General features: G+C 44.2%; 2 protein-coding genes across 4 annotated transcripts; one reads left to right on the top strand and one right to left on the bottom strand.

Moving 5' to 3' along the window:
• Positions 1–205: 205 nt before the first annotated feature.
• On the bottom strand, positions 206–27,516 carry pi4kab (phosphatidylinositol 4-kinase, catalytic, alpha b). Of its 3 annotated transcripts, none has more exons than XM_079161330.1 (54): positions 27,389–27,516; positions 26,349–26,465; positions 25,720–25,813; positions 25,451–25,539; positions 25,294–25,366; positions 24,917–25,182; positions 24,505–24,571; positions 23,002–23,147; positions 22,833–22,898; positions 22,623–22,719; positions 21,481–21,672; positions 21,278–21,378; positions 21,010–21,139; positions 20,351–20,480; positions 20,152–20,247; positions 19,831–20,014; positions 19,039–19,142; positions 18,688–18,856; positions 18,556–18,606; positions 14,683–14,791; positions 13,818–13,954; positions 13,579–13,712; positions 12,878–12,960; positions 12,692–12,762; positions 12,430–12,554; positions 12,271–12,352; positions 11,992–12,075; positions 11,578–11,667; positions 11,080–11,199; positions 10,041–10,133; positions 9,790–9,946; positions 9,548–9,675; positions 9,297–9,455; positions 9,052–9,203; positions 8,823–8,930; positions 8,610–8,737; positions 8,362–8,478; positions 8,094–8,173; positions 7,758–7,957; positions 6,916–7,006; positions 5,813–5,980; positions 5,145–5,198; positions 4,904–5,024; positions 4,685–4,814; positions 3,552–3,695; positions 3,378–3,448; positions 3,188–3,294; positions 2,961–3,065; positions 2,737–2,862; positions 2,522–2,642; positions 1,704–1,863; positions 1,530–1,619; positions 1,363–1,446; positions 206–1,249 (listed from the first exon to the last, which is right to left on the bottom strand). In XM_079161330.1, exons 1-54 carry the CDS (start codon positions 27,485–27,487, stop codon positions 1,198–1,200), a joined length of 6,252 nt encoding a protein of 2,083 aa, XP_079017456.1. In that variant the 5' UTR covers positions 27,488–27,516; the 3' UTR covers positions 206–1,197. The 3 variants fall into 3 exon arrangements, with proteins under 3 accessions (XP_079017456.1, XP_079017455.1, XP_079017454.1); XM_079161329.1 differs by having other exon boundaries at positions 8,362–8,520; XM_079161328.1 differs by having other exon boundaries at positions 8,362–8,520; positions 24,917–25,366.
• On the top strand, positions 15,387–17,850 carry serpind1 (serpin peptidase inhibitor, clade D (heparin cofactor), member 1; the record flags this gene model as incomplete). The annotated part of the gene is made up of 6 exons (XM_079162121.1): positions 15,387–15,649; positions 15,880–16,523; positions 16,625–16,773; positions 16,864–16,988; positions 17,133–17,277; positions 17,394–17,850. The coding sequence occupies 6 exons, from the start codon at positions 15,387–15,389 to the stop codon at positions 17,583–17,585; spliced, it is 1,518 nt and encodes a 505-aa protein (XP_079018247.1). The 3' UTR covers positions 17,586–17,850.
• Positions 27,517–27,754: the final 238 nt, after the last annotated feature.

The following is a 27,754-nucleotide window of genomic DNA, read 5'->3' on the forward strand; positions in this document are numbered from 1 at the left end:
ATAAGTAATAGTATCAAATGCCATTAAAAAAGTTTGAAAAAATGTCAAAATTGTCACAAAAGCCACTTGGTTTGAACTGATTTGTCTCTAACTGCTGATTGCACATAAACGGTACTTTAAGGTACCATCTAGTGTAACAATGTCTTCAAAGGATTCATTTTCATAATTAATGAAACACCACCAGCAAGACAGTTTGTTTTAAGTTAATAGATCTTTATGTGATTTTTTTATCTCATGCATTCTCATTCAAAAGGCATGAAGATAGAAAAGGAGACTGAAAATGGGCCATGAATATAAATATACAAAGAGAGGCTAAATCTTTACAGTCAGTAACATTACAAGATGGCTTAAGCTATCCAAATGGACATGGGGCACAGCACTTTGGATTACAAAATAAACTTCCACCAAAAGCCACATTGGACACAGGCTACATGGTAGTTTACACTTAACTTCATGCAACTGCCCAACATTCAAGCTGTGTCTTACCTTCCTCCACAAACAATAGAAACGTTTATGTGCACCATCTTCCCTCCCCCTTTGGCACCGCTAAATATACAAAACTCAGCCCCAGTGTTTCCCAGAACTTGTGTGCGTCGTTTCTCCCGTGGTAACTGCAAATACGGAACCCCCAAAGTACAGACAGCGTAACTCATGTATATACAGTCAGTCGTCACTGTTGAACACGAGACAAGTACCATGCTACCGATCAAAGAACTCGGACGGGTCCGTTAAAAAGAGAAGCACAGTAGTACAATCAAGTACGAGATGACAGAATAGGCCACATTGGTCGGAACTGAAACTGGTCTACTTCAGCCACTTCAAGTATCCAATTACATTTCAAACCCCGTCTAAAACCAACAGCTTCAAGAATCCACATTCACAAACATTACAAGTGATTTAAAATTGGCACAAACTCTGATTAAGTATTTACTGAATGTGCAAATTACCATTACTAAGCTCACAGAAGTCAAGATGCTAGTGCAATAACATAGAAATAGTTAAAAACAACATTTCAGCAGAACAAAATAAATAAGTGAGATAAGACAACTAAGAAAATATGATTCGAGAGGAAAACATCCAACACTCAGCCGGAACAATGAGCCACAAACTTCAATGTTGAACATTAAAGGCACATATGCAAACACACGAACGCACACTATGACCAGCTGAAATACGCACATGCTCAGGCACAGACGTTTAGTATGGGATCTGGTTTTGGTAATACTGGATCATGTCGTAGGTTTTACTCCTGTAAGACAAAAACAAAGAGAGCAATTGGACAAATGTGAACAATGCTTTCTGGAAATCAATATTAAGAAGAATAGAAGAAGAAGATGTAAAGTGTTGAGGCTTTGTACCGACCTGTTGCTGAGGAAGCAGTTCTGGATGACTTTGATGATGAAGGACGCCGCGTCTTTCTCACTCAGACCGGGGTTGAATCGCTGCCTAGACGTGGACAGAGAGAGTCTGAGCAACAGCGGCGGATGACACTCAAACGGCTTACTCACATTTACACAAGTCTGACTCACTTGAGCAATTTGATGGTCTGTCCTCTGAAGCAGGGGAGGCCAGTGTCCAGCATGAGCGTGACTAAGGACACCACTCCGTCCATGTAGGGCCTGATTCACCGGAGAAACTCGCCTTAATGTTACAGTCTTTACAACGCAGAGAACACGTTAGCTTTAGGACGTCTGCGTACTCACCGGACGGCCAGGTATCCCCTCACGCACATCTCCATGAACCACTTGAAGGGCGTCGCCTCCATCTTGCCGCCCATGATCATCACCATCTCATCGGTTAACTTGATGTCGGGCTCCCAGCCGAGGTTCCCACCGGGAGAGCTTTCAAAAATGAACCCGAAGTCTGGGAACACAGCGACGCAGGGACAAACACGACAGCTTAGGATTCTGTTTTTGAACGCTCAGACAGAAAAAAAAAAATCCAGACTGAACGGGACGCACCGCGCGAAAAGATGCAGCAAGGCTTTTTAATCTGACACATCTAGCATCTCTATATCTGACTGAGATCGGTCTCTCTTACTGACTGACAGAGTGAAGGGTGAGAGGCGACTGACACTCGTACAGAGAACAAGGTTCTACTTTGACACTCTCCTCTCTTTTCGTGTGGTGTGTGTCAAGATAAGTAATCTACGACAGTGACAAAGTTATCTAGAAAACATATCAAGAGGCTTGTTGGAAGATAGGATAAACATGTGTTTATCTGTGGGGCTTGCACAATATTAAGTCCAATCTTTCAATCAGAGTATCGGCGGTTCAATCCCCGGCTCTGCTGGTCCATGGACACGTGAACCCAAATTGCTCCCATAGGCTGTGACTAGGTATGACTGATTAGTTGGCGTCCTGATGGGCAGGTGGCACCTTGCATGGAAGCCCCAGCCATCAGCGTGTGAATGGGTGATTAAACCGCGTTGAGTGGTCGGAAGACTAGAAAGGAGCTCTGCAAGTACAGTCCATTTACCATTTAATTGACATCAGAACCACACGACGCTCGCAATACGCACCGATGTGGATGAGGTGGCCCTGGCTGTCCAGCATGATGTTGCCGTTGTGTCTGTCTTTTATCTGCAGCAGGAAGAGCAGCAAGCTGTAAGCCGCCATACTGCGGATGAAGTTGTACCGCGCCTGAAAAGAATTTCAGTTAGTAAACCTGTTCAGTAAATACAATTTGCGAGCACTTGAGAAATGTGGTAGAATTTTACTGGTGTAAATAAATGACCTTCTGGAACGCTAGCGTGGACTCGTCTCCATACTGGTTCCTGAAATAGTCGTACATGCCGAAATCAGTCTGTCGGCCCAGCTGGTCCCGGGACTTGCAGTCTGGGATGCACTCGATCACTCCGCACTGTGTGGTGGAACATCAGAAACAAGAAGCGTGAGAACTTAGCGTTCCCGTCAGGAAGCGGCACAGAGGAACATGGGAGAGGTTTGACATGAACTCACTCCGGGGGCCGTGGCCACCACCCTGTAAGGGAACACGTAGAGATCCAGGCCCACCAGCTGGAAGATGTTCTTAAACAGGCTGATGATCTGAAGAGCCAGCATGTCCTGTGAACACAACGGATGAAAAGGTGAAGAAAGGGAAGTCGAGCAAAAAACAATCAAGTCACGTCAACGGTGTCGTGAAATAGATGGTAGATAGCGTTGTAGTCAGTAAGAGGAGAGGAGACCTGTCTGCAGTCGTCTCCCACTTTAAAGATGGCCGCCTGCCAGCAGATTCTCTTTGCCTCCTCTTCACTCTTCGCCTCATCTACAGAATCTGAGCAACACTTCAGACCTGAGGGGAAGAAACCATGACACAGTGTTTACCTCTGCGCACATTTGAGAAGTACAACATCGACTTTAGGTTCATCTAAGTACCTTCTTTCTCCAGCTCACTGACTCCACACCTCCTCACTTTGAACTTGGCCAGGTAGGGAGCTTTGGCAGCACTAAATAGAGACACAATGTGCTTTAGATAGAAGTGCAGCGACGCGGTCACATTGCTTTTTGAAAAGTGTTTTGAGCATTATGGAAGATGGTTTTGAGGCCCACCTCTGCATGGGGGTCCCAGACTTGTAGTCTATATCCAAGACTATGGCCTCTGGGTTACTGGGAAGATAACAGCCAGGCTGGACTTTGATCTGTGACATGGCTTCCAGGCAGGCCCTCTTTCTCTCCTCCCCTTTGGGAAACGGTCTGATGAAAACAAACAAAAAAAAAAAACAACCTGAACACACAAGAGTTTCCACACCTCTGCGACTGCCCTGACTGAAAAACAGCATGCATGGGTATCTCACTGAACGACTCGAGACCACAGGTGACAGTCGGGCTCTGCTGTTATTCACAGAGGGGAGTCACTGGGGTGCAGAGTAACAGAGAGCGGAAGCCAGGGGACGGTAGAAGTTTCTCCCCCCGGATAGTTGCAATTAGGGCCGTAATGAGGGCCGAGGGGGATTTGTCTTCCTCTAGTGGGCCCGACAACACACTCTGTGAGAGCCAGCGATAATGGGGCCCTGTCAGAACACTTCCAGACCGGAGCATAATCAGAGAGACAGTGCAGCAATCAATAGCTAAATAAATGAACAACAAAGGGATTTAGAGATTAGACAACAGGTGGTACAAGGCGGGGAAAGGAACAAAACATCGTGGCTCGGGGGAACACTTGTTATCACTTCATAAACACCTTGAACATCACCTAGAGGCTTCCGTCTAATAGAAAAGTTAAACTGGAGTGCAACTTTGAGGCCTTTGGCAAAGACCAGTGTCTTAGATCCATGAAAGTTTCTCTTTTCTTTCAATGCCCCACTTTAAACTACGAGTGTATTATAACGTAGCATTACAGCATCAAATCGGTCCGGTAGGTGTTCCTATGTGCTTTGGGTGATTTACAATATCAGTGATGCTGGACGGAGGAGCACACATGTGTTTTTAAACTGCCACGTTACGCTCCTTAAAACGCATCGTTATTGTAAGAGTTTGGCTGCATAAATAGCAATAAACATTCCATCAAAGAAGCTGGAGTTGGACTCTGTTACTTTCCCCAGACACTACTGAGCGGTGACACGGTGACTGAAGGAAAAGTGCAGAAGTAAAGTAAAGAATATGTTACTGTCATTTAATGGCTCACAGTATTGTCGTTGGAGTCCAATTTAAAAGACAGAAAGAAAACTACAGCGTGTTCATACTTGATAATGGCCGACACGTTGATGATCTTGTTGAAGAAGTCAAACTCTCTCTGGTAGAAGCCTTGAGCCGGACCGGACAGAGAGCCGGTGATCTCCTCCACCATCTGCTCCAGCAGCTCTCCTATGTCGGCTGCAGGGAGAGACGAGATGGTAGCTTTTTGACATTTCTACGTTCACGTTTTGTGGTGTGGATTTGCACGTGTTGAGTGACTGTCTCACGGTCTTTCTGGTTGGCTTCCTCGTCCAGGTATATGTTTGTCTTCATGTTCCAGATGAACTGGTGAGCCAGAAGCTGAGACTTCTGAGCGGCCCAGATGATGTACTCCCTCACATAACCCATCTACGCCGAGTTGCAGCAGGAAAGACAGAAACGGTTGTTGTACGGTTGTGAGGATTTAATAATCTGCAGAGATGTGCGGCCTTGAAATGCATTTGAAGTCTCATGAGATCTGATATTTACCTTGTCGTAACGAAGCGCTTGGACAATTTGAGGAATGTAAAACAAAATGGCATCCTAGAAGAAGGTGGGACAAACAATTTGAAATTTGAAAGTAGCAATACCACAGTGTACAAATACTGTTACAAGTAAAAGCCATGCATTCCTAATTTTACGTAGAAGTATCAGCATCTAAATAAGCACCAATAAGAACTTCAGAATAATAAATATTATATTGTTGGATTATAATAGATTATGACTTTAATGTTGCAGCTGGTGAAGGTGGAGCTAATTGATATCACTTTGCATACTGCTGGGTAGCTTAATCCATAATAATACATCATACTTTACTAGTTGATGTTAAAAAGTACATTTCCCTCAGAAATGTCTTAGAGTAGAAGTATGAAGTAGCAGAAAATACTCAAGTAAATACCTCAAAATAGTACTTGAATAAATGTACTTTCCACCACTGTTATTATAGGCATAAGATGTGAATTATAGACCCCTGAACTGAAACCTTTAGCAAAAGCAGTTCTGATGGTGTTTCCTAGTTTATGCTGGTAAGTTCTTCGCACAGTGAACACAAACAAATCCAACAGCAATGGCAACAGCCAGCTGTGTGTGTGTGCGCTGTGTGTGTGTGTGTGTGTGTGTGTGTGTGTGGGTGTGTGTGTGTGTGTGCATGAACGTACAGGGGGAAAGGAGCGGAGTACTTTGACCCCGTACTGGGCTGTGAGGGGGTGAGGAGGGTACATGGAGGAGAAGTAGGACAGTCCGGTTGGGGGATCTGCTGGGGCCCAGCACAGGATGTGACTCAGCTCTGGAGAGTCGGCATCAATTGTGTGCCACGTCACCAGGAACTGAAGAAAAACACAAAAGAAGAGAAGAAAAAACAAAAGCGAAGTGAGAAATGTGTCAAAAATGATGTCAGTTGAAGCCAACAAGTAGATCGATACTTGGACCGGTTCCACCATCATGCGCTGCACGCATCACTGGATCCATATTCAAACATGACAGCAATCTGATGCAAGGTCACGACCCCAAGACTGACGGTGTGCTAACTAGCCTCCAGAGGAAACTGTGTTTATTCGTTACTTCAGTGACTGGAATAAACAAGTACGTGATGTCAAGGAGGATCATCCGCTGAAATCATGGCGGCCTTTGGGGAAGACCGTGCTCTGCCTCCCCAGCCTCTTCCTCAGACGGGGTGCGAGGCTCATTAGGAGTTCAGTCAGCCAGAACTAAATGAAGAGGACTAGAGGAAGCTGCAGGGAGGGAGATTACTATGAACACACAATATATCTCAAGTGGGATGATTACTTGAATGCAAAACAAAATGAACTTTTTCCCTTCTTAACTTTTGCTGAAACTTAACAGAATGCAGTTTGAGGCAACGAACAAATAACTTAGAAAGTCACGTGAGAAAATGTAAAATCCCCAAAGTCAAAGAAAGAGTCAATAGTATTATCTTCCTGCCTATTAAGATGAAAGTTCATGACTGAATGGCTCAATATATTGTGTAATCAAATGCAAAATGAAGTCCAGAAAGGGTTTTAAATCACAACAGATGTTTATCTTACACACACAAGTATAAAAAGGAAGAGTGAGAAAGCGTCCGATCAGTGCAGATGAGGAACTTTTCATGGTACAGTGACTCACACCATGTAGCCATGGAATATAAGATACACGTCGGAGGCTGTTCTGTCTATTCTCATAAAGTCTGCTGTTTCACACATGCAAGAGTAGAACTTAGCCACAAAATAGTTGGTTTGCAGTGGCCGGTGGACGACCTCACCTTGACTGCTTCTGGAACATCGCACACAGCAGCCGGATCCATTCGCACCAGACGGGTCACCTCAGAGACGATCGCCTCGGTGTTTTTAAATCTGTAAAACAACAAAACAAACCGGTATAGGTACATGTTCAACTGTTCAGATACAGTGAACAATCATGTGTTCGTAACTATGCCATGTTCTATCTATCTATAAACAATCCTTCTCAATCATAATTAATGACCTGATAGAAGTGTGTGGCACTGTTTGAATCCGCCTGGATTTTCCCTTTTTTTTTCTGTTTTCGTGACATTTCTGTGCAAAAACCGTAGCAACCAGGTGCCAGATCATAAGTACGCCTTGAAGACCTACGAATATGGCAGACGAAGTGCCGAAACCCCCGCAAATGTTACGTGACGAAGCGCCAAGCTCGTTCCAAAACGAGAGTGAATCTGGGGGTTGGCTTTCACCTCCGCTAGGCCGTGGAGGAGGGGCCGACTTTGAAACCGCAACCGACAAATCCTCCTCGCTGTAAAGTAAAGGGGTGATATAGTGAAATAAGCTGGTGTGTGTTGGATATTTTCATTCAGCTAAAGAAAGTGGAGCTGTTCACGAGCAGTAATGGTGTGACTCTGAATTCTCTGCCCTCCTTTGTTTTGTTGTAGTTCATCATTCAATTACTTTGAAGGCAACAATGTGCAGACATTTGTATATTTCGGCTTTTAATAACTTAAGTTACTGGCTTGTTTAGAGACCTATTCTTGAAGTTTTTCAAAATGTTCAACATTTTTTAAGACAAAATCTAGTACACTTGTGGTTCACTGATGAAACTTGAGGATGCAATGCATTTTGCCTCTGCGAGTACCTGGCAGGCAGCTGCAGGGCGAGGTAAGGCGCTATGCTCCAGGCCAGGTTGATGTTGTCCTTCCACTGTTTCTCCGTCAGACTGATGTATTTGGACCTCCAGTTAGCAATGCTGGCCTCCACCGCCTGCTCCGTGGCGATAGCGAGCTCTTGAGTGGATAGCGGGTTGTACCATATCGTCAGCCGCTCAATCTCGCTGGCCTGAAGAGACACACGATCATAATGGCCCAATGAGGTGACATTCACAGAACTACGTGTAGAAATGTAATCATTTGATGTGAACTTTCTCCTTCATACATTTGTGAATAATATAAAGTGGTTGGGAAAATGTAAATACCAGCAAAGCCAGTAAAAGAGTCCGACGTTTCATGTAGTACTTGTGCAGCTGAATGCCTCGGTTGCTTTTTTTAGACAGTCCTGAAACATCGTGACAGAGGAAACATTAGATTACTGAAGACCCGTTTCTTCTGTGCATGAGAAGCAGAAGGAGGTTTAGTTTCACCGTGACCATCTTTTACAGCACAGCTTATTAAAGCTTAACATCCTGTGTGTGTGTGTGTGTGTGTGTGTGTGTGTGTGTGTGTGTGTGTGTGTGTGTGTTTTACCTGATTTCTTGGATATGGTGGACATCCCGGAGGACAGAGGGTAGGTGTTGATCCACCCCTGAGCCACCTGCTGCCTCTGGCCCATAGCTGCATCCAGACTGTTCCTGCTGTCCGTCCCTGCCATGACGGAGAGGCTATTCACAGACATGTCTTGGGGATCTACACAAAATGAAAATCAAATCTACTTAGAAAGTGTCAATTCTGGGTTATTACTGAAAGATTAGGCCCTGGTTCTCTCAGTGTCGTACCTGGGGGAACCAGCTGGTTGGCTGCCAGATACTTCTTGTCAGACTGCAGGCTGGCATAGAACTTGATCATTATGCTGATGTCTTCTCTCAGCCGCTTATCCGTCTGAGTGGGAAATTTAGGAGCGATACTACACAAAGACAGACGGCAAAGAAGTTATTGGACAGAATCAAACTAGACTGAAAAACACAGATTAGATTTTTTTTTTTTTTTACCTGAAGTAGTCAAAAGCGGTGGAATAGATCTTCTCTCGAAGAACATTTCTGATGGTGGCATTTGTCACAACGTCGGCATGCAGCAGAGTCAGACCCAGAGTCAGCAGTCTGAAATAAAGCCAAGTGATGACACAATAGTCTTATCAAGTTCAGGATACAGCATTTATCTTCTCGCAGTTGACTATTACAGCATTTAAGAATAAACTAATCGGGCAATGACAAGCGGTACCTCAATCTTGGTCCGATAGCAGCAACATGTCGGTTCAGGCTGCTTTTGGGCCCTCCGACGCTCAGGGACAGAGATCTCTGCAAAATGGCGGTGAAAATCTCCACCTGGTCAGCGCTGCTGTACTTGGCTATCTCAAACCTCTGCACCAGAAACTGGAGGTAGAACAGAAAGAAGGAATAAAGTGGCGATTTGTTGTATAATCAGCTCAACTCCATTTTATGAAAAATACAAAGCTGGTCACTGACCTCTATCCAGAGGAAGTGGGGGACGACGTCGGGTGCGCAGGGGGCGGGCTGACTCTCCTCTGACACAGCCAGAGGGCCCGCCTCCACCTTAGCCTCCGAAAACAAGCCCATCTTCAGCTCCACTGTCATCTGCCAGGCTCCCGCCATCTCACGCATGAACTAGGCAGATGGAAAAAGAGAAGATCTAGTCTACAACACATCTCAAACCACCATCCAAAATCATGTTTATGAGGCGCGATAAATACACATACTGGCACTTCCACCCCGTTGTGTGCAGCCAGGAGCCATTCCCAGCAGGCGATAGCGGTTTCCATGCCATGTTCTGTAAACATCTTCAGAGGAGACCAGCACAGATGGTGCAGGAGCTGAGGATTGCAGTCTGAGAGACAGAATATATAGAAACTTACCAGAACTGAATTGTAAGAAAGAAACAAACAACTGGCACTATTGTTGAAAGACTTCTTCAGAATTAAAACGAGGCAGAGCGGCTCACTTTTGGTAGTTATAAGCAGGGCGGCCATCTTGAACATGGCCTGGGTGAAGGCCTCTGGGTCTTTTTTGTCCAGAGCACTGGTCATCTGAAGGATCATCAGCTTGGTAAGGTCTAAATGGCTGTGAGTCGCCTGCGAGAACTGCATCATACCAGCCACCTAGACAGCACATAAGCAGGTGTGAATCATGCTGTGTGTGCAGGAAGTCTAGGAAAGTCACATCGTCTAAATATTTACAATATCAAGACTTCACCTCTCCTGTGTAGCGGTTGCGCAGGTTGAGCGATGCCATGAAGTTGGAGTAGTCCTTCTTCACGCATGCTGGTCTCTCTGTCAGCTGGGTGGTCTAATGAAAGCACACAGTTTAGGGGCCATTTAGGGGCCACGCGGACCCGAAGCTAAGAAAGTAGATACGTAGCTGTGCTGAAACACGTCTGGCTATTCTGAAGGTATCATGCCTGAGCCCTGTCTCTCTGTATTTAGAGTTCAGACCAACCTGAGGGAAAGCAGCCTATGGTTGGCCACATGGTGGGGGGGGGGGGGGGGAGAGACAGCACCAGCATAACCCAGTTAGCCAAATGGACAACCAGCCAACCAACCCACCCGTCCATTGCAGGTAAGTAACCAGGCAACCAGCAAATCCGCAAACCAGCCAAGCAACCAGGCAGGTAGTTCGGTGCAGTTTAATAAAGACAAAATACAACAAATGAAGCAAATGAAAAAACAGATATAGCAGAATTCGAGCCCAAGAACTCAAAGGCGTAGCAAGCAAAACGGTGTCACACGGAGCAGTAAGCATGCACACACATGGACATACAATGCTGTAAATAACTAGACAACTAGATATAGAACATAATAAAATACCTCTATGTGCACAAAGGATACAAGACAATTCTGCTCAGTGTTAACAAAACTGCAAAGTCTCTGATAAAACAACTAGATGGCACATTTGTTACATGAAAAAGCCATGTTGGACGAATGTTAATAAGCTTCAAATCAACAAGCCTGTAAGGCCAAATGTTCTTTTAAAGTGTTCAGTAGGTTCTATAAAATGCCTGCGTCCTTCTTGATGCCTCAGGAAGGGACATTTCTCACTTCCTGAGTGTGCAGCAGTCTTTAAATATGCCGAAATGGGACAGGTAGCTCAGATTAAGACCTCACCATTAAGTTAGATGTGTAATTTTGTCTAAATTCAGCCCGTCCTCTATCTTGTGAAATGGTTTGTAAGAAAACATGCAGGGATGCCTACGTGTGTGTGTGTGTGTGTGTGTGTGTGTGTGTGTGAGACTCACGCCGAGTGTAGTACTCTGTCTGTTGTAGCCGGCGAAGTGCAGTATGCTCTCTGTGGCCATGGCCAGGCCAGTGTGCTGGGACAGTCCTGACACCCAGTTCTGATGCTTGTTCAAGTATTCCTGTACAAGACACAACATACCGAAACGGACAGGAAGAGAGGAAAGGGGGAAAAGAGAAACAGTAATGGAACAACAATGACAAATATCCTCTCAAATCAAATTAGAAAAGAGTTAACCTTAAAAAAAACTGAACTCATTTAAGTCATTCAGGATAATAAGTTACTATTTCTACAAGTATTGGAGCCGAAGTGTAAACTTTACAGACACAAACCAAAGTCAGCTGTGAAGTTCAGACTTTTAGTATCTCATGGTACTTCCAGTATAGCCACTTTTGTTTTGTTTGTTCAATTGAGTTGTGTTGACCCCCTCTTAAACTCCCCGGCTCTGCTGATCTTTCTGGTCTCCGCTCTGAGGACACGTAAAGGTAAAGGTGCTGACCTGTAGGTGGGACTTTGTGACTGAAGGGGCCCATTTCATTGCCTCTTTCAGGATCTCCCCACAGCGAGCGGCAAAGTCCTTCACTATGCTCTAGAAGGAGAAAAAGAAACCAGGGTATGATTAATTAATTTAAAAAAAGGACTGTTAGACAAACAATTTTAATAATACATATCCCTACGCAATGTGTACATGTGTTGTTATGAGAGTCTTTCTTAAGATTTCTATGGGTGCAAATTGAATGTCTTAGTTAGTTTGTACACGTTATGTAAAAATATCACATTAAATTCCATCACAAAGGATAATGTAGCTGATGAACCAATTAAACCAATCTCAAACTACTGCCACTACTGTCTTTAAAACCAGTACTGTGCTGCCCTCTAGTGGTCTTCAGTGTCAACAACAGTCTAAACTCACCTCTCGGGCCTCGTACGTGTCGGGAACAGTGATCCTGTAGGGGGTGTCTGGAATGTCGTAATATGGCGGATCCTTGTGGATGTCCTGAGTAAACAGAGAAGACATTTGTTGCAACTGAAGCCGATAGTTGCATCTATGTCAACACTTCCTAAACACTTCAAGCTAAAATAATACAAACTCTGCTTTAGTTCCACCCCAGAACACCTCATTTTAACTATGAATGTTGAGCTGCACCAGCGTAGAACAGTCCACACCGACACGGTGTTCAGAGATACTCACAGCACTTAGTGACAGAGAGAGCGTCTGCAAGATGTCCAGCATGGTCTTCAACACACGGCCGCTCCAAAGCAGATGCGGGAATCTGGTAGAAGTAACACAGATGAGAAATAGGATTCAAACTGTATATAACATGATGAGGGAAAAAATAAATGCACTCACGTCTCAGCCAAACCAGAAAGGTACTTGTCCGCCACTCTGCGGATCCTCTTGTGGGTGTGGTTAAAGTTGACCAATAAGAATTGGGCATGTCGCTCCAATTCCTGCTCATGCTCTTTAGTCTTTGGCTAAAAAGCATTAGAAATAAGCTCCGATTGTTATTCAGTGATACGGGAAGAATCAAACATACTGTCAACTGGCCCTCCAAGCTTTCTGGTAATTGTTCGGCATCACCCACAATTTGAAGAGAAACCATGCTCCCTACCTTCTCAGCCATCATCTGGAGGAAGACGTCAAACACCTTATCCCCGACACAAATGATGCACTGCATCATGCCTTCGAAGACAAACATAAAAAAAAAAAGAATTCAAAAAAAGGGGGAACTTGAGAGAATGCCTTTCACAGCATGCGGAATAGGATGACCAGATGTGAACGAGTGCAAAGCCCTCACCAGATTTGTCTTTCTGGATGGCTTTGTCTTCTAAGTACCGAAACATGACCTGGAACCTGTCGGGATCATTGGACCGCAGCATCCTGAAAAGAGCAGGAGGACGAAGATATCACAAAAGTTACGTTCTCTCAGGTCTCTAAAATGTCTCAAATCTCCTGATTTAAAACTGTCTGAAAATAATCTTAGCGTCTGTGATAAGGTAAAATATTGTAGACATTTTCATCACAGAATAAAGTGACACATGATGAAGATATTTATAGTTAATGCCGCATGATGTGTGCACAAGCAAATGCTCTCTTATGCAAGTTTAGTGCGGCGTACAAATAGAGTGAAGCGGTCTCTGTTCAAAGCACATTGTACACCACTCTACACTCCCACGTGTGGTCAAACTACAGAAAAGCAAGCTTCTATCGACTTCAAGTAGCTTATAATAGCACGATGAGAATATTACTTAGACTTAAACCATTATGGAGTAGCACCAATGAAATGTGTCTGTGGCTACCAATGCCAGCTGTAGACACATTGGTATAGTTGTCTCTTTGTAGGAGACTTATTTATTGTCTATTATCATTATCTATTGTGCTTTTGTATGTGATTTATTGTCTTTTATCTGGACCCTGAGTGTGTAATAAAGTTCTGATTGATTGATTGACAATATACAAAACAATGTGAACTGGACACATTGGTGTGAAGGAGCTGACCTCATGTATTCTAGTCTGTAGACTGAGAGCAGGTACGTGCACATGGCGAAGTCTAGCTTGTTGATGAGGGCCGATCCTTCAGGAGGGGGGTCGAGGAGATTGCTGATGGTTGCCCGCAGATCGCTCAACTCGGCCTGGGGGACAGAATTGGATGAATTAAAGATCGGTTGGGCTGTCGTTGCTGTTCAACGGCCATTTTGAACTACTTTACTGGAAGAAGAAGAAGAAAAGCACTTTACCGGCGTGACTGTATCATTTTTCAGGGCAGAGTTGTACTGCAGTTCGGAGCGAAGAGGTTCTCCACTGGGAAAGGTGAGAAGAGGAGACGTGGTGGCAATCTCACACACACCTTCATACCACTCCTCTGGCCAAAGCCCTGAAAGAACACGTGTATCCAGAACAGCAGGGATGTTGGTGTGTTGGTATGCTAATATCTCGGATTTGATTTCATTAGTAAGAGCTGTGAAATAACACCTCTCAGTATGTTTTTAGGTTCTAGTTGGGTTGATACTGATGATGAAAGAAGCCAAACATCTGTGTTTATCTTATTTAAATGAACCATTTCATCACACAATTCAAATATTTCCCCATCTGGTGTGAAATGAATCTCACGAATTGCTTAAAGCCTTCAGTCATTCTGGCTGATAAGACCTCTGCTCAGGTTGTTAGAGGGCCGGAGCTTTGATCACAAATCTTCATCTGCCAACAAGAATGATAAAGATTTATTCAGCCCTAACAGGTTCAACAGGGCTAAATCAGGAAAATGTCACTCAATTAGGGTGCATCCCAAGTCTCTTATTTTAAAATTTCCTCGATCCTCGCTTGAACAGGAAGTCTATCTGGGCCGCCATCTTGAAAGCCGTCGCTAAGCTCTTTGGAGCCATGAGCGAGGACACACAAGAGCGGGCTTCACGGAAGTTTTTTAATGGCTGACTTTCAAAACCTCAACATTGAACGGGGGAAGAGATTTTGTTGATTTGGGAAAGCTATTGAGCACTTAGACAAAATCAGAGTCTACCGCTCCCAATCATTGTATGTCATGTATGTACATGCGATCGAGTGCAGCAGTGCAGAATTTGCAGCATGCCGAAATGAGTCGCTCACCTGATCCTTCCACAGCAAAACCCATGACCACAGAGTACAACCAGAAGTCCCTGAACAGCTTCTGGAGGCGGGGCTTGGGCTCCTTGATTGGCGGAAGCCGTCTGGTCAACTGTAAATTAGAAAAATGAACACAGGAAAATCGCGATTAACGTTACATTACTCAGATTATCCCACTCTGTTTGAAGTGATTCTACAGGAGTGTAAGATGGGAATTCCATCAAATACAATTACATGTTTTTCAATAGGCTACAAACTGAATACAATAAAAGGTAAAGAAATAATATTAATAAACACCTGCAGAATATCTCCTGCTAAACTGCCACACTAGCCCTTCAATAGCTATCTAATCAAATCTAGCTGAATTGTGAAGAGTTAAAGATTTTAGTCAGTCACAGCACTTTTTGGTCTGTTTGATCTGGTCTATTTGTTCAGGAGGAGCCGACATCAAAGTTCAGTTTTGTATTCAATTCTTTGCTCTTAGTCCCACAAACAGAAGCAACACAGCAAAGGTAAGACATTGTACAGAGTCAGGCTGCTATTAAGGGAATTTTACGTAAAACCTTTTGTATTTTTTTCACTCAGTGACGGTGTGATTTTATTCCTACAGAATCACTAAACCGTAACGTCACGGAACCTTCTAAATGTTGATCAGATTATTAACGTGGCCGTGCTAAATGTCCGTTCTCTCTGCCTCAGCCTTCAGCATGCGGCTCATCACCGTCATCTCTGTGGCCTGTCTGCTGGTCAGTCCATCCCTGGCTGGGATCAAAGAACTCCACTCTCACTTCACTGACCCTGAACCGGAACCCCGAGGCTTTGAACTTGGGGGGGCGGTGGATATGGAGGCCGTCCCCTTGGAGTTCCACAAAGAGAACACCGTTACGAACGACCTGGTTTTTGACGGCTTTGAGGATGAAGATTATATTGATTTTGATAAGATCCTGGCTGCGGGCAGCGACGACTACATGTGAGTACCGACTGTTGTTATTCGATCATAAATAAAATGTTGAGGAAAAAAAGTTAAGGTGTAAAGTAATAAGGTAAAAAAAAAAGGTGAGATTTTCTCTATTCATCTCTTGGAATGTTGGGAAGTTACTCAGAGTGCTTTTAGTCTTTTGGCACAAAATCCAAAAAACGAATTCAAAGCGATTCTACTTTTGAATGTCTGGATGATGAGTTTATGATGCGCTTCATCAGAGAAGGGGATGAGATCGACGAGATCGCCACACCGGCCCCAGACATCGACATCTTTGCCGAACCCTCCGACCCCAAGATCCGCCGCGCCAGACTCCTCCGGCTGTTCCACGGCCGGTCTCGCCTCCAGCGCCTCAACGTCGTCAACGCCCATTTCGGCTTCAACCTCTATCGGAGTCTCCGCAACGACGTCAACCAGAGCGACAACATCCTGCTGGCGCCCGCTGGGATCTCGGTCGCCATGGGGATGATGTCTTTAGGGGCGGGACCTGGAACCCGGGATCAGATCTACGGAGCGCTGGGATTCGCCGACTTTGTCAATGCAAGCCATCACTACGACAACACCACCGTGCACAAGCTCTTCAGGAAGCTGACGCACAGGCTCTTCAGGAGGAACTTCGGCTACACGCTGCGCTCTGTGAACGACGTCTACGTGAAGAGGGACGTCGCGGTGAACGACGCCTTCCGCGCGGAGACAAAGGCTTATTATTTTGCCGAGCCGCAGTCGGTGGACTTCGGGGACCCTGCCTTCCTGGACAAGGCCAATCGTCGCATCCTAAAGCTGACCAAAGGGCTGATCAAGGAGCCGCTCAAGAGCGTGGACCCAAATATGGTGCTGATGCTGCTCAACTACCTGTACTTCAAAGGTGAGAGAAAACATCAGCACACAGTGTCACATCTGTCCGCTTTGTTGTTTTGATTTGAGTCACAAAGTCAACACATGACTCTTACATGTCTATATAAACAGGTACATGGGAACAGAAATTCCCCAAGGAAATGACTTACTATCGCAACTTCAGAGTTAACGAAAAGACAAACGTGCGCGTGCCAATGATGTCCAACAAGGGGAACTATCTGGCTGCTGCCGACCACGAACTAGAGTGCGACATCCTGCAGGTGGGTGGCCTCTCAGCGACTTGAAATTTCAACACGGTCCCTGAAGACAAACAGCATCCCGGTCTATAAACAAGATGTTCTTATTTTCAGCTCCCTTACACGGGAGACATCAGCATGCTCATTGCCTTGCCGAGGAAGCTCACCGGCATGAGGACCTTGGAGCAGGAGATCTCTCCCACTGTTGTCAACAAGTGGCTCAAAAACATGACAAACAGGTAAGCAGCAGGAAAGTGACGCAGAGCAGCGCACTTTAAATATGAATGTGCAATACATTTTTTAAAGTTAATGGCTTGGGTGAAAAAGCTGAAAATGTTTAGACCTCTTGGAGATTTAAGAGCTTTTTCTGTGCCTCCCTTCAGGACTCGGGAGGTGGTGTTACCTCGGTTTAAACTGGAGCAGAACTATGACTTGATTGCAAATTTGAAGGAGATGGGCCTCACTGACTTGTTCCAGGAGAGTGGAGATTTCTCTGGAATGACCTCCGAAAAGGTCTCCATGAACTGGGTGAGTAAAGACCAAATCAGTCAAACATAAAACAAAAAGGACACCTTCTCATCTGCAATCAATAACAGTACAGACTATTTCAAACTAATGGAAGCCCTCTGATCTCCCTCCCCCAGCTGAAGCACCAGGGAACCATCACAGTGAACGAGGAGGGGACCGAGGCTGCTGCTCTGACCCAGGTGGGCTTCATGCCCCTCTCCTCTCAGATCCACTTCACTGTGGACCGCCCCTTCCTCTTCCTGATCTACGAGCACCGCACAGACTGCCTTGTGTTCATGGGCCGGGTGGTCAATCCTTCACAGAACTAAACTTGACCAAAAAAAGCCTTTTAAACAGCTAATATATTCCCTACAAATTCAATATTTGGTTTGAAACTTCCAACTAAAACATTAATGTTTTAAATACCTGGGGTGTTGGTTTGTTAATAATAAATTACTTGTTAGTACACTATGTACATGGAACATGAAGTAATGAGTCTTTATATGTATGTAGTCTGTTAATTTTCATTTGAACTTCCCCTTCATGTTCCTCAAAGTGTTGTGAGTCTGCGGGAGAGACTCTACAAATGTTTGCTATCCGTCTGTTAATGTTTTATTTTGTGCAATGAGGCAAGTGCATAAATGTGCTCAAAAAAAGGACATTATGTAACGGTCATTACCTGAATGTCGTACTGTAATAATTGCAAAAAGACAATAAAAACATAAATAATTCACGAGAGGGGAAAATAAAATATATAAAACTACTAGGCAAGGATTTCTGTGAAAATTATAGGTTATTATAGACAGCTTTAACGGAAAGAAAACGTGTTTTTTTTTAATCTTATATTTAATAGTAATTATATAATTGCAAAACTATATATACATATAAATATATGTGTATGTTCTGAAACAGTCTAAATTCAATCCAGATGCCTCTATTTGACCTACATAAGTAAATGAGACCGTCAACAAGCAATCTGGCAGTAAAAATGAGGTGTTTTCTAAAAAGGACTCACGGTGAACTGCCAAAATCAACACAAAATGAGGGGTTTCCTGTGGTGGCTTTAATGTTAATAACCACAATTTAACGGCATGAATTAAAATTCAGCAGTGAACTGGTGAGACAGATGTTTGTTCTGCAGCTAACAGGGTAAATATTTGTCGACAGAGTTAAATGCTAACTAACCTCTTCAATCATCTGAAGCGCTCAAATGCTGTAGATCATTGTATTTCAACACAAACTCTTGTCAAAATGAATGTTCAGTCTTCAAAGCTGTTCGTACAGACGTCACATACTCACCACAGCAATCACTGGAATGAGGACTCCAAGATTTCCGGCGCTACTTGATGCCTACGGGGAGAAGAAGAGCCAATTCACCAACTTTGCTGCGGTTCATTTTCTTGTAGTGTTTAGATGCATTTAAGCGATTACCTTCAGCGCTGGCCCTTTGTCTGAGGCCCTCTCACTGGCTCTCTTTCCTTCCAGGCCCAGCTGGACAAACAGCTCTAAAAGGTTCACCATCAGTTCATCCACCAGTTGCTCCCCCTGGAGGTTGGCTGCAATGTTGGCCAGAGCATTTATCACTGCCAGAGAGCAGTGCCTGGGGGGGATCAGTTAAACACCAACAAGACGTATTTATCGTATCAATTATTTATCAAATATAACAAAACACGATGACACTCAAATCAGGGGACTGTGCATTACTACTGCAATCCGCTCCTGCTGACTACTTAGACTGAGCAGAGAGGAACAACTGTTAACGCTCAGAGAGCAGATGCTGACCTGTAGCCCTGGTCTCTGTAGTCTTTGGTAGCCGAGTAGACCACTGAGCTGGCCTTCACACTGATCTGCTGGAACAGGTTCCACCCCTCCTGGTAGATGTATTGCTACAAGACAAACAGACAGGAATAAGACTACGAAGCCACCAATAGGTTACAAATGCTCCGTTAGCTAATCTTCTCTTACTACTTAGAACCAAACCTGTGAACGGTCTTTGTTATCCGATGTCAGGGTCCAAGAACAGAGGATGTCGTATGTTGGTACAAGGTTGTAAAGCCCTCGAGGCAAAATTGGGATTTGTGAAAATTCTACACAAATAAAATTATATTAAAATTGAACTGAACATTTACAATTTTCCCTAAATTCAAAAACCTCATGATTACAGAGGAAGGCATTTGGTAAGTAATCTGTATCCGCTGTTTAAGGTCAGATCCTTTTCCAGTCCTAATTGTAGTCTGTCACGCTCTGGGTACGCTGGCTGTCTAAAACACCCCGTCACACACAAAGGGGGAGTCAATTAGAACACTGGAACCTATTCTCAACGCACACTGTAATGAGCAAGCAGCCAGCAGTTTTTCCGGAAATTAATTACAGTGTGTCAGCCCCACCGGGGTTAAGAAAAAAGGGTTACATTGCTTCTATTTAAGCAACTGTCTAACATAACACCGTTACTGTATCAACGGTTTACCCATTTGAATGATCTCCTGGTGGTTATGTACCGGCCTAATGACCCTTTTCAACCAGAATCGCGTCAAATAACGGAGGCAATGTTACCGCGTGCATCTTTGAACTCACGTTTCCCGTAATGACCATGCAGCCAAGCTGGTCGATGATGAGCACGTCCAGCTGGGATGGAGGCTGGCAGAACTTCTGCTGAAGGATTTGTAGGATGTGCTCCATGACTTTGGGAGTGTCTCTCAGGGCCACTGCAATGTGGCCCAGTGCTCGGATGGTGTGGTCCAGGATCAGATGGGCGTCCCTGACGGAGAGGCAACTTGTATTTTTAGAGTAGCTGTTCGACAGTATCATGGATTTGGAAATATCAATGAATACGAGGCACAATGAAGCCCCAAGCCCTACCCCACCCGACCCCCCCAAACCAGAAATGTTGCTCACTTGTCATTCTCCTGTGAAATGTACAGCCGGTTGGACAGACTGGCCAGAAAGGCCGCCACTATGTCATTGTCCATGGTCAGACCAGCTATCAGACATCTGGGAAATAAGAAATACACACAGAGATGAAAGTTTAAAAAAATAAAAGCACATCAAAATCATATCTTCTAACTACAGCTATGTCGGGTGTTTTGGGCCTGACCTGCATACGTTGTCAATGGAAATGTCTCGGAGCTGCTCGTACATGGACGGCTGATCTTTCCTGTTTGACAGCAGGTTGAAGGAGGACTGAGAGTGCTCATTGGTCACGTTTATCCTTATTTCTCCTGTGCCTTAAAAAAAAAGGACGGCAGCACAAAGACAGAAACACCGACGAAAAAGAGCATTAAAAACAATTTAAAACATTGTAGAAAATATGATCCTGCAGAGAGCAGAAAAGGGCAGATTGTGGTGCCAAATTTAAAGAGCATGTTGTCTTTTAGAATACAACAAATTAGCAGCTAATAAAAAAGCAGTGCATTGAGAACGTTAGCCTGAATTGCATTTCTAATCTGTATTTGCAGCAGCTCTGTCCAGATCAATAGTGGATGAGAACTGTTATTGACTTATATTTGACACTGTATCACCAGCTTCAGCACTTTTGTCCGTTCACTTTTAGCTCTGGTCATTTGTGCTACAGTTGAGATCAAAAACCTTCCTGCTAGAGGTATCGTGGACACATTTTGTTTTTGTTTCAATTGTGACATTTACATTGTTGATTGGTTAACTATTACATTCTAACTCCTATGAGTTTCAATCAGGAGGTACAGGCATTCCTCAAAAACTGCAGCAAATAACAAATGAATAAATAAATATCAATACCTGTGGTGTACTGGCTGTGATACTTATAGAGTTTTACAAGGACAGGGGAAGGAACCACCAGGAAGTCCTTGAGAGAGGTCGAGGCAGAGTGAGCGACGACTGGAAACCTCTCACACAGACGACCCAGGCCCTGAAACCGAGAGGGAGGCCGTCAGATACAATAACAGCCAAATACTATCTGCAATGAATGACGTGTAACACGGGTCTGGGTCAGCTTTGAAACCAGGCGATCACCGGTCAGCGCTGTGTCTGCCGAGCAGCATTCTACCTGGAGGCAACAGATGAGCAGGGGCATGTGAGCAATGATGATTTTGCTGGAGGTTTTGGACTGCAGCTTCTCCGACAGCTTGGTGCACAAATTCTCGGCTCCTGGAACAAAAGACATCGGTGAAGTGATGCAATCAGAGCAAACAAACACATCCAGTATGCGATTACGACATCGGAACACGGCGTTCTGCTACAATCGATTACCTTGCTCATCTTTGACAGCCCACACCAAGAGGTCCACGCAGGCGGCGTTGGCTTGGCAACGGAGCTTGAGGGGGCTCTGCTCCACCGGCAACCCCCCCGTGTCATGAAGCACCCGCTGCAGCTCCGACTGGCTGCTGCTGAACTGCTCCAGCACAAAGTCGTGCACTTGCCGCACAAATGCTGGCTGCAAGGCTGAGAAACAAGAAGAGAGTATTTGTCAAAGTAATAAGAATAAGAATCTTTATTTATGAAGCACTTTTCAAAACAAAGGTTACAAAGTGCTTTACAAGAGAGAAGTGGCAGACAAACAAAGATGAAAAAAACATTTTTAATACATTACAATTTTAAAAACATCGAGCAAACGAGCTACTTATAAATAAAAGCAATAAAATAAAATAAAAATGTTCATTTAAATAATTAAAATCATTATGTAATTAAAGTTAAGATAAAAAAATGTAGGCCACAAACCCTGTGAAAGCACACTTATAAAAATATGCTATGAAGAGGGATTTATAGGGACAGTTCAGCCCAAAATTCAAAGCAGAGTTCCATATCGTCCCATTATATTGGGGAGAATGCAGACATCTCTACAGCCGTTAACTCAAAAACCAGACAACTCACATCAACAAAAAGTGGATAAGGAGATAAGAGAGGATAAGGAGCTTCCCATTCTAATTTCCTCAGGGAGGTCACCTTTGGTTGATGTATCCGAGATGTACTTAGGTGCAAGTCCAGAGCCGGCCTTAAAAGTTATCAATAACATCTTAAAATCAATTCAAAAATTCACCGGGAGCCAATGAAGTTCTTTTTTTGGGTTTTTGGATGACGAGTCTGGCTACTGCATTTCGGACAAGCTGTAACTTGAGTAAACTCTGTTGACTCAGACGTGTTTAGAGAGAGTTACAAAAGCCCAAACGAGAGGAAAAGAACAGCAGAGAACCTCCTGAGGTGCACAAAACAGGACTGGACAACTGTGTCAACATGCTTGTTCAAGCGAAGAGTATTTTCAAAGATGACACCAACATTTTGGAAAGTTTGGGATCAGAGAGCTCAGATGAAGAAGTCTATTTAATAGACCACCATACAACAATAAGCAGCGCTGTGTGTAATGCATAATAAATGAGCTATTCGTGAGGCTTTACCTTTCATGCAGTACAGTGTGTCCCGCAGCATTTTGAACACGCACACATAGAGAGTGTCACTGAAGGTTTTGTAATAGAGGTTGATTCCAGGATTAGTCTTAACAACAAACAGAAGAGACAATGACACAGAATATTAATTAACAGATCATGGAACAAGCTTTGAATTGACCAACTAGAACGTTTTGTACAGACAGTGGGTGCAATAGTTACCTCTGTAACCTCTGTCATGGCGGCGTCCAGAGCTTGTAAAAACGAGTCGGAAACGAACTTCTTCACCTGCGAATCGACAACAACACGCATAACCACTGGTAAAGATGCAATACGCGTTTACAGGACGGGACACGGCGGCTCTCGGTAAACGGGTAGTGGGCTACTGTACCATGGCCAGGAGCTGCCGGAGCAGATCGACGGGAACCTCCACCTCGTTTTCAGCTCCCATTAAGAGAGGAGACACCGAGGAGCTGGAGCTGACTGTTGAGAAATAGTAGTCGGGGTCTGATGTGCTGCTGTCCGGGAGGTACGCACCTAAAGTGATACGGGACGACAAGACACACTGAATGCATAGTATATGGGTTACCAAATTAAAACACCTTTACTGTATGTATGACATGGATTATTACAGCATGGGAGATAGATCTGCAGTGTACCCTAAGTTAATGTTATTCATTCAGGATACGTGCAGAGTACGCAGTTGTTCCATAATATAATGTGACGACTCAATGATGAGCGAGGACAGATCAGCATCACGGTCGCCCTCAAAGACTGTGTAAATGTAACTACTCCCTAACATATTGTTAAATAAATGTCTCTGCATTTGATTATTGTTTATTCGAGTGTAAAAGTAGTGTACATGCAGTTATATAAAATGTAAACATATATTGAAGCACATTTCTGTTATTATAACTTAAATCCTTTTAATTTAGGGTTAAGAAACCCACATTACTCAAAGATCAAACTTTTAAAGAAAATAACAAAGACAAATATCATCACACACAAGTTATTACAATAACTTTGTTCAAAGCTATTTTTTGTCACCTCTCTGCAACACTAACGTCCCTCCCCGTCGTCGCCCCGTGCATGTGAGCGACATCCAAGAGCTCCTCACCGACAGTCAGGTCTGCCTTCACGCATTTTATGAACATTGATAGGTGCGCTGTATCCGTGTTGTCTGTGCGTTCATCAACAGCTAATGAAGAAGACGAGCAGGTACTCGTCTTCTTCATTAGCTCGCTGTGTTGTTAGATCGCCTGCTAGTTCCTGAACTCGGTCTGCGATGGTGTTTCTTCACAAACTGACATTTTTAAAAGTCTGTATCTGGTCAGAGCTCACCTGCTCACATACCTTTAGCATGCACTGCTTCCATGCAACCCTCTGAAAAACACTTTGCTGCATTATTTTGGGCTGTAACTTTTGTAAATATATTCTGCGATTGCAGTCTGCCTTTTACTTCTTGGACAATTTTATGTTTTTCTTGGAGGTTGGAGGTGTTTGGTGTCAAAATGCCGACGTAAATTGTATTCTTTCATCACCGACACTGCCTCATAACACAGAAGACAGACCGGTTTTCCGCCTAGAAGCACAAACATGTATTCGCTTCCCCATCTTTCATTGAATTCCCTTCCCTCTGCATACAATTTTATTTGTCGATCTTTTTCAACTTTATCACTTGTTGGAAAACCGCTTTACGGGCCGTTGCCTCTCCTGTCCACCTGTCGTGATAGTTTTAATATTTTTGTTTCTGTCGAACTTTTACATTTATTTGTTTTTTTAAATAGCGGATTCGCGGGCCACATAGAATGACGTGGTCTTGAGTTTGACATGTCTGAGCTAGGACGAGTTGACATAAATCTAATCGAAGCAGCTTGTGTTTCTTGGGTTTTACCTTCAAAGTAATGTTGTCCAGCGGCTGTAGGAGAGCAGGGTGAGTGGCCCCCTGCATCTGAAAAGACCTATGAGACAGCACATTGCAACACTTCTTTAACCACCAACTAAACACAACCTAGTCATTGAAAATCTCTTTCTCTCTATTAAACATTTGTGTGAAATTGCCGTAATTAGCATATGAATTATTGAGTTATGGCCCAAAAAACATGTTTTGTGACGTCACAGTGACCTTTGACCACCAAATTATAACGCCGTCCCGGAGGCATAATAAAATCACAAAGCATGTGAGATTATTGTAACTCTGCAGTCACCTCTGATAATCACACTAAACGTGTCCTGAATCCAAACGGCTCCATCACAACATACGCACACACACACACACACACACACACACACACAAACACAAACACCTGTGCAGAGGGGTCCCGGTTGGTCCCGGTGCTTCTGCGCAGACTGTCGCTCTGGCACACCGTGAGCAGCGCGGACGGCATGATGGAGCGGAAGTCGTTGAAGGACCTGCGCCGCACTCCCTCGGTTTCCTCTGCGACGCAGCGGGTGACCTGGGGCGAGTCTTTGGGGAAAAGCTTGGACAGCAGCGCTTCGTCTGTGTAACTGTAGCGGCCGAATGCTCGAGTCATGCCGAGCAGGCTGGGGACGATGTACCTGCACAAGTAGACTGGAGGCAAGAGAGCATCCATGAAGCTTTTTGTTTTGTTTTGTTTTGAAGGACTGATGTTACAGTATGCCGTTTTTTGCCTTTGTGTGTGTGTGTGTGTGTATACTATACCTTTATCATGATTATCAGGTGTTTGGCACATGTCCTGCAGTGACTGCATGACCTCCATTAAAGTGTTCATGATCTGCAGGGAAAACAATAACTTAGCACTACGCTGCAATACCGCCTAACCTAAGAACTAGATGTTATCAACACGTTTAAAGCCGACCTCTTGTCGGGAGTCTGGGTCCCTCTGGGCCACATCTGACAAAAGAGTCACTAGACAGTAGCTGAAGTTTTCCGCAACCGGGAGAAATTCTGAAGAGCAGAAAAGGACAAAGACCTACAGTTAAATCTTACTCATGTGTGCAGCAAGAAGTGGCATTTTATGGATCTCAATATATCTCAGTCTACAAATATTACTGGGAGCACCGTTGCAGCGAGTAAATGGAGGCCATTGTAAAACAAAAGGCCCCACTGTAAGGGGATTGCTCTCACCCTTTCCTTTCTTTCCCGACCTCTCTTCGATCCATTGGACCCGTGGCAGCCCTCTCAACAGGCTCAGCAAGTAGGGAACAAGTGTGTCTTTGTGCTGCCAGAGGGAACAAATCATTACACACCAAAAGCTACTGCACTAGTTGGCACAGAGCAGCACCTTTGTTTACCTCACAAGCGCTGATAAATCGAAGATAAGGACCGTAAATGGAAAAAAATAAAATAAATAAATAAATAAATACAAGAAAATATATCCAACTTGAGTTCCGCAATAAAAAGTGAAGACACCATCTCTACACGATCAGATGGCGGGGAAGCTTTCCCCGCTGCGTCTTAGTGTGATGAGGTTAGAGGCTTTACATGATCAGCTGGGTGTCTAATCGCCGGTTTAATCAGATTATGGGAACAAGATTAACATGGCGATACATGTGCAGTCCTGCAGAGCGGATTAAAAGCATGGATATAATAAAAAGAAAAACAATATCTAAACTATGTAACTTGTGCAATGTTTGAATCTTAAACCATATTATTATGGTTATTATGCATTAACCTACAAATCTAATGTTTGAAGTGATAGTGAAACCCACACACCGGCTCAGCGGTCTGACTTTTCTTTTTAGATCACCACCCACCTGTAAGCCAGATTCCACCAGAAACACAGCCAACGCAATAACAGCATCTCTGCGACGCACGTCCAGGGTGAACACACCGCGGACTTCCACTGGACACATGCATTGCAGCTTCTGGACCTGAAAGAGCGCAAAGACATCATGAAACTGTGATCTCGGAAATAAACTTGTGACAGAGATCAGGCACATTGGATTAAATTGTCTAGTGCTGTAGTGTGACTGCATGTTCTATTACTGACTTTACCGGAAATATCAGGAAACTGTACTACGTTTTGCACGTACATTACATTTATGCACAGTGGTCTTGGGTTTCAAGCAGTAAATACATATATTTGACATTATTTGTTCTACCTTATCTGTCTATTTCCCTCCTGGGGATCAATATAGTTATCTGTATGTTGCTATCAAGGTGGGAACCATAAGCTATTATGTTGCAGTCGCCTGTAAACAAGAATACATATTTGGCATAGGGCATGACGTCACTATGCCTCATTCCCAAAGAACACATCTAAACCGGACGTTGTATCAAACCCATATGCTCCATCAAACAGCAAGTACTCAGTGACAGTGTATTGATGATTGCCTCCATATGTCCCCTCATATTTAGTTTGATAGAATCAAATTTAAACTTTGCTCAACACATCTCTGTTTTCACTAATCTTGCTTTATTGGCCAGATAAACACGATCAATGTTAGACCTGACCGTCCCCGTAACAGTTTGCTATTAAATGGTCTCTCATGCTAAGAGAAGGACGCACCGCGAGCCTTTCACTATCAACCTGTTTGACTGCAGTGCTGAACCGCACAAGCCGCAACGCCACTTTATTCAGCATTGCTTTTCTTCTTCTATTTCAGGAACAATAACAAGATAAAGTGGGTGTTGACGCACTCGGCTGTCAAATGTTAGCTTGGCTGTCACGTCATTGATCAAAATATGCCATCGACTGTGCGCGGAAGTGGAGCGACACCCCGGACTACCCGGTTGTTTTAACGTCAGTTAATTAGCGTTAAAACAAATGTAGCTCACTCCGTTTTCTCCTCACCTTTTCGACCGGCGCTGGACGGTGGCCAGCTAAAGAGCGGGCCAGCGACAGGACTGTGTTGAAGTAAAACCCTCTCGTACCGCCTCCCGACACAGACATGTTTCCCCCCACATCAGACGAGCGACACTCTGCGAAGACTCGGGAGTGGATACGGACGAGCAACTGCAACTGGCGCTGGCGGAGCCGCAGTACGGCAACTCAGCACGGACAATCCTAACGATGATCTGCAGGTTAATTAGCGGATTTGGATTTGACATACAGTCTATGGCGTTTGACCAGAAAACATGTTTTTAATAAAGGTGACAATTAAACAAGGCACTCTCTCACCTAGTGCCATGTTTAAACTATTTATTTTTTCTCAACAAG

The sequence above is a fragment of the Pholis gunnellus genome, assembly GCF_910591455.1.
Source record: "Pholis gunnellus genome assembly, chromosome: 6".
NCBI classification, from domain to species: Eukaryota; Metazoa; Chordata; class Actinopteri; order Perciformes; family Pholidae; genus Pholis; species Pholis gunnellus.